This window comes from Xenopus tropicalis, chromosome 5, assembly GCF_000004195.4.
Source record: "Xenopus tropicalis strain Nigerian chromosome 5, UCB_Xtro_10.0, whole genome shotgun sequence".
Taxonomy (NCBI): domain Eukaryota; kingdom Metazoa; phylum Chordata; class Amphibia; order Anura; family Pipidae; genus Xenopus; species Xenopus tropicalis.
In genome coordinates this window covers 70,313,645-70,320,713 of record NC_030681.2, presented here as the reverse complement: position 1 = coordinate 70,320,713, position 7,069 = coordinate 70,313,645, and the positions used below count along the sequence as shown (strand labels likewise).

The following is a 7,069-nucleotide window of genomic DNA, read 5'->3' as shown; positions in this document are numbered from 1 at the left end:
CCACACCCTGCCAGTTCCTTTACCAATTTTTATGTATAGCTTCCTCCATATACAGCACAAAGTGAAAGGGGAGAAATTGTCTGGCCACAAAATAAACCACACAGGCCTGATTAACCAATTAGAATGATACTAGATCTATTTAGATGAAATTGCCTGTGGAAAACTCTAAGGGGCACATTTACTAATCCACAAATTCCCGAATGGGAAAAAATCGGATTGGAAACGAAAATTTTGCGACTTTTTCTTCGCCGTTGCGTTTTTCCGTATTTTGCACGATTTTTTTGTCGCCATCACGACTTTATAGTATTTTGTGCGACTTTTTCGTTGCCGTTGCGATTTTTTCGTATTGAGCAATTGTAAACGGTGGAAAAACCAATCCGATTTTTTCGCGACAGCGACGAAAAAGTCGCAAAAATACCGATCATTACAAAAAAACACGTTCGGACGCTTTCGGTCCGTTCGTGGATTAGTAAATCTGCCCCATAGCATATGATGTAATGAGCAATTCTGAGAAAAAGTAATGCTGAAAATCCCTATTAACCATCAAGTGTATTTTTACGGTTTGCTATTTATAATTTTGTCTTACTGTGTGCCTTATGCTGTTTTTCTTTCTAGACGACATCAAAGAACTGATTAACAATATGGAAGAGACAAATCAAGGAAACCTAATTATTTTTTGTTCTGTTATGGGCTGTGGCCTTTTACTAATAATTGTAGTTTTGCTATGCCTGGTACCCAAAATGGCACACCTAAAATCAATGTAAGTATCATTTTACTTCTTCTCATTTGTTGCCATTTACTATTGAAAACTTTCATTTTTGTGCAGAAAAAGGAAAGTATCTGAGAAAACAATTTTTTGTACTTTAAGAGCAGATTTATCAAAATTCGCACAAATATGTCACTATCATAGGGAAATTAATAATTAATATTTCTTCTTTATATTTATTTTAATTCTGGTATTATAGGCGATGTTCAGATGAAGTATAAAGATTAGATGTCTTCTTCTATGTCCTGGAACAAGTGATTTCTTACCAGGAAAGGTGAGATTCTTGGATTTAAAGATTTTCTTTTACAAGAAAGGTTTGCCAAGGATTGAAAAGTCTCCCTAACATAGCACGCTGTTATGATTGCCCTTACAAATTCATCAACATTCACTATATAACTTAAATTTTATGTGCCACTCCACAATCCAGATCTTTATTGAATCTGCTTTGTGGCCTTCAGCTTGCATGTTACTTAGGTTTTCTGTGCACAGTGCTCTTCAAGGCTCATATACAACCACAGTTGCGGTTATGCAACAATGGACAGTGTTGTTGCACAAATTGACTTTCTGCCAAAAACACTGTTTGCATTTTCCTGTAGCTGTGCTCATTGCTATTAAGTCTATCCCACCTCCTGTTCTGAGTTGCACCCAACTGTACCTATTAATATAGTAGACCCTAGCTACAGCTACCTTAAAGGAGAAGGAAAGGCTAGTAAAAAGTTAATCTCAAGCTGCAGGCATACCTTCAGTTGTCTCAATAGTGCCCTTAAGTCTCCCCATATTTCACCTGTTCAAAAGATCTGAAGCCAAAGAGGAAGAAAAAACACTGAGCTGTGTAAAGAAAGTTCCCATAATGCCTCACTCCTGCACAGACATGCAGACCAAGTGAACATGCTCAGTTCGTAAGACTATGGGGCACATTTACAAAAGCACAAACGCTCAGAGCGTATTTTCGCCAAATTTTTCGGGCGTCTGCATGACTTTTTCGTATGCTTGCGCGAAAAAATAGGAAGGTTTTACCGCTGTTTTCTACGAAAATTTTGTGACTTTTGGATCGCCAATACGATATTATAGTGACTAATACGATTTTTCCATAAGCATTTTCGGGATATTTGCGGTCTTCAGAAATTTTTGTTTCCAATCCGAATTTTTCCCATTCGGGATTCGAATTTGTGGATTAGTAAATCTGCCCCTATGAGTCAGCTTCCTGCTGATTGGCTCAGATCCACATTCCTAAGGGGGGGTGAGTTCTTAGCATTCTTGAGGGAGGGGGAAGGAGGAAAGAGCAGAGAACAGAAAGCTGCGTGTCTCTGTCACAGGAATTACAGACAAACTAATATTTTTTCAGAGATGTCAGTGCAGCGTTTCTGTGAGTGCTTATGCCTTTTACATAGACTTTTCTGATAAAGCTTACTTAGTTTTTACCTTTCTTTCTCCTTTAAACTTGGAGATAATTCCAGGCTACCCTGTGCGAGCTGCATCACTAGGTGCAGCAGAGGTGCACCTAAAAAAAGTGCAAATTTCATTTTGACGCTGAGCACTGGAAATAATGCAATCCTGACAAAATTCAGTGCAATTAAGTCCCATGCATCGGTCATAACTATGTCAGAAACAACTTGAATTACTTAATTTTTTTAAAAAAAGATGGCAAATTGCATCCAAAATTCCACTTTATACATTGCACTAGCATGAATTAGTAAATTAAAGAGGACAAGCATCTTTTAATATTTTGTATTCACAATATAAATAGTAAAGTGCATGATCAGAACGATGATTCAAAATATGATAGTAATACAATACTAGCTTATGAATGTATTTTCTTTTTGGTTTCTAAGTGAGCTAGCCAGATTGCATTTGAAATTTAATTTTCTGATTAAGAAAAACACAGAAACGGAAGGCAAATACTTCAATAGGCAGAATAGTAAAAGAAGACCAGCTGCAGTTTGTCTCTGAATATTAATCTGTATACTGTATTATACTAAAATGTACTTATAAGGTGAATTATCCCTTTATCTTTGTCTAGAAGCTGGACATTCTCAACTGGCAATAAGACTTTTGTTAAATCTTTAGCCAACTGGCTGGAAGAACAAGAATATAAACAGGACCAACTGGCTGTGTTCCAGCAACTCCTTTCTTCTTTGTCATTGCAGAATAGAAAAAGAAGACCAGCTGCAGTTTTGTCTCTGAATTATAATCTGTACACTGTATTATACTATACACAAGCACACTGCCTAACAATGTGCTTTTCCCAAAGTGTCCGTAAAACAGCAAAAATATTAGCACGAAAAAGCATTGAAAGAAAGTTATATTTAATCAGTTAATAAATGCTTCATACAACATATTGGCGTTTTCATCTTATCCATATGATATTTTTATGTTTATTTGGGTTTATTCACATGAATGGTAAGTGGCAAAACAATTGCTGCATCTTGTAAATATATATCGGAAATGGAACACTGCCATTTCTTGTGTTTTATGGAGTTTACATTGGTAAGAGAACCCATTAAAGGTCACCTATCATCCAATTATTGGATGGTGATCCAATCCTATGTCACACACATGCACATAATGAGCAAGCGGGGCATATGCGCATGCCCAAACATGGCTCCCGTACAGGGTGCTTGCTTGCAAGAGGAGATCTTGACAAAATGCTATTGTTTCCAACAGAAGTGCAGGATCTATTAGCCCCGGTGGCCTTTAACTTTTAACGCGGTTACAGGCATATGAAAACATTCGTATGTGAGCTCTTAAGCTACAACAGAATAACTAGGTTGCCAAATAGGTGTCTTTCACCCTAGATTTTATCCTAAATAACCTTCAGGAGTATCTAGACATAGGGCTATATTTAATTAGATGAGAAAAGCTTATCTCCTTATTTAATTTCATATTTTCCCATAGAGCCTAATGCCATTCAATGAGAAATTATATTGAAGTCTGTGGAAAAATTGGTACAGGTATCGGACCCCTTATCCGGAAACCCATTATCCAGAAAGCTCCGAATTACGGAAAGCCCGTCACCCATAGACTCCATTTTAATCAAATAATTCAGAATTTTAAAACTGATTTCCTTTTTCTATGTAGAAATAAAACAGTACCTTGTAATTGATCCAAACTAAGATATAAATAATCCTTATTGGATGCAAAACATTCCTATTGGGTTTAATTAATGTTTTATTGATTTGTTAGTAGACATAAGGTATGGAGATCCAAATTACGGAAAGATCCCTTATCCGGAATGCCCTTGGTCCCGAGCATTCTGGATAATGGGTCCTATACCTGTACTTAGAAAAAAGTTTTTATTCCTCAAACAAAATCTTGACCATAAGTTTTCACGTGATTAAATAACATTCTCTCATGGAATTGAATTTGCCCAATTGTCACTAACATTTGTAATATGTTTTACACGTTTGTCAATATCAAAATGTATTTAAGAACTATTTGGATTATTCCATCATCTTCTTGTCTACCTTTCAAAATTAGTCCCCTTAGGTTTTTTTTCTATAGTGCACTTTACAAAAATGTTCCCCTAACAATATTATATCAGTTCCATTAGTTCTATTAGCACATAAAAATGTAAACTAACAATTGCTACTGTGCAACAGTAATTTCATAGTGGTCAATTTTTTGGGGTTGCAATTGTAAATGTGCCTTCATGTTTTTTGTGCTTTATATCTTTCCCCACAAACCGAACAAAAAGCAAAGTGGTAAGCCTTGGCCAATCAGGCTGCTCAGCACAGATAGTTCTTTATTACCAGACTGGACAATTGATGTTCTGTCTGCAATGCTTTTACACTTCAAATTCAATGTTGCAAGGCTTCAATTAAATTAAGAAAATATCGGCTACATGTTATGTCACATGGTGATCAAACAAGGAATAACCATGTTAACGGGTTGGTTCTGAGATCATTTGCATTTGGTCTTAATTTTTCTTATTTGTAGTTTTTAGTTATTTCATTTTCATTCAGCAGCTCTGCAGTTGGGAGTTTCAGCAGCTATTTGGTTGCTAGGGTTCAAGTTACCTTAGCAACCAGGGAGTGGTTTGGATAGTAACAAAAAGTAACAATAACAATAAAACTGTAGCCTCACAAACCAATTATTTTGTGGCTGCTGGGGTCAGTGACCCCTGTTTAAAAACTGCAAAGAGTTGGAAGAAGAAAGCAAATAATTAAAAAAACTAATAAATAATGAAGGCCAATTATAAAGTTTCTTAGAAGTGGCCATTCTATAACATACTAAAAGTTAACTTAAAGGTGAACCACCCCTTTAAGCTATCAAAAATGTAAAGGGGGTTTATGCCCCTTTACCTTCTCTCCCAACCACAGAGGCAAAATGATAAAATACTGAAACCAATAAAGCACCTATTATTTTAAAAAAATGTTTATGTTTCTTGCAAAAATAAAATGAAAGGAAATAAAAATACACTGGATGGTATTTGTACTAATAATAGCCAAAAATATTTATTGTTTTAGAGATCCGCGCTCAAAGGTCTTATGAAAAAATAAAAATTCCTTTATTGTAATGGTGGACTGACGTTTCGGCACACCCTGACGAACCTCCCTGACGAAGGTTCCAGTAAGAAACCGAAACGTAGGATCAATAAAACCTCACCTCTGCATTATCTGATATTAGTTATTTTTTTGTCTGATCAACCAAACCCCGTGAGTGCTGACATTTTGCCTTACTATATATATATATATATATATATATATATATATATATATATATTTACATGTTGGGCAGTTTCATTAACTATTAGATAAAACATGAAATGAAGATGAATCTGCATTAAATATGTTTCCTTTCATAATAAGTACAAAGCATTTTCGAAACCATGGATAAAAAAAGGCATAAATCATGGGGTTAAGAGTGGAATTAATATAACCCAACCACAGAACTATGTCATATATGCCATTAGCTGATGCAAAATTAAAATAGGGATCAAACAGAGCAACTACAGAGAAAGGAAGCCAGCATAATAAAAAAGTCCCCATTACTATGCTCAGAGTCTTTGCAGCTTTGGTTTCAATGGTTAAGGACAGCTTAATCCTTGAGTTTGGTTTCTGATCCTGAGTGCTTGGATAATGGTGCACAATCTTAGCTTGTTTTTTTGCTACAGAGAAAATATATATATAAATGCCGATTATAAAATTACCTGGTATATAGAAAGAAATTAGTGAAGAAATAGTTCCCCACAACTTGTCCAACAGGATAAAGCAGGAGCCTGTACAGAAAATACCAATATCCTGTGTACCTTCAGTGTCTACATTAGAAAAAAAAAGACCAAATGAATAAATACAGGGCAGACACCAACTGATAAATACAAACACCTCTATTACAGACGTAGTTATGTTTTTGTAATAATGAAGAGGCTGACATACTGCATAGTAGCGGTCAACAGAAATAAAAAAGAGATGAAATATTGAGGTAGTAGACAACATCATATCAATACAGCTGTGGAGCTTGCAGAATACCTCTCCAAAGTACCAACAAGATGTCAGTGATCTCACCATGCTGTAGGGCATAACTAGCAGTCCTAGAAGGAAATCTGCAATAGCCAAGGACATAACAAGGACGTTGGTTGGAGTTTGGAGTTGTTTAAAATGTGATACAGAAATAATCACCATTAGATTTCCCACAGTTGTAAATATGATAGCTCCAAGCATGAAAAGGAGCAAAGCTGAAAAACTGGAAAGTTCCTTGTTGGACTTTGGACAGGAGTTGTTAGTATCTTGGAAACAATAGTTTGTGTTTTGCTGGTTCCAAAAGAAGTCAGAGTCATTCATGATTTTGTAGTTGAGATCAAATCCCTGTTAGGTAAAAAAAAAAAAAAAAACACAGCAAGAAGTATAAATTATTCAGTTGTAACTGTCATTGAATATAGCTATATAAACACGTTTTATAGTATGTAAACTATGTAAGAATTGGGACTTGTTCCTACACTAATAACTACAGAGGTATGAGACAAACCACTGCCCCGATTCAGTTTGATAAAGAAAAACTTAACTTCCAATTTTTTTCCAGGTTTTCTCATATACCTCTAGTGAATGTTTATGAAATGTTAAGTTATTGGGGCTGATTTACTAATCCACGAATCCGAATCCCGAATGGGAAAAAATCGGATTGGAAACGTACATTTTGCAATTATTTCGTGTTTTTTGTGATTTTTTTCGTCGTCGACGCGACTTTTTCATAGCCGTTACGACTTGTGCGAATTGTCGCAACTTTTTCGTGTTGAGCGCTAGTAAACGGCGGGCAAACCTTTCCGGTTTTTTCACGACGGCTACGAAAAAGTCGCGACAATTCGCG

The 7,069-nt window shown here is 35.7% G+C and overlaps 1 protein-coding gene and 1 long non-coding RNA gene across 2 annotated transcripts; one reads left to right on the top strand and one right to left on the bottom strand.

Annotated features, from left to right (window-relative positions):
* Positions 1 to 617: 617 nt before the first annotated feature.
* LOC116410801 lies at positions 618 to 3,071 on the top strand. The gene is made up of 3 exons (XR_004222640.1): positions 618 to 760; positions 966 to 1,040; positions 2,787 to 3,071. It is a non-coding gene; the product is annotated as an uncharacterized LOC116410801 (long non-coding RNA).
* Positions 3,072 to 5,508: 2,437 nt separating this feature from the next.
* LOC100497949 (trace amine-associated receptor 4) lies at positions 5,509 to 6,556 on the bottom strand. The gene has a single exon (XM_031902704.1). It carries the CDS (start codon positions 6,544 to 6,546, stop codon positions 5,509 to 5,511), a length of 1,038 nt encoding a protein of 345 aa, XP_031758564.1. The 5' UTR covers positions 6,547 to 6,556.
* Between the last annotated feature and the right edge of the window lie 513 nt (positions 6,557 to 7,069).

Bases quoted from the DNA above. Each gene is read 5' to 3' on its own strand.
- LOC100497949 (XM_031902704.1), bottom strand. From the start codon at position 6,546: ATGAATGACTCTGACTTCTTTTGGAACCAGCAAAACACAAACTATTGT.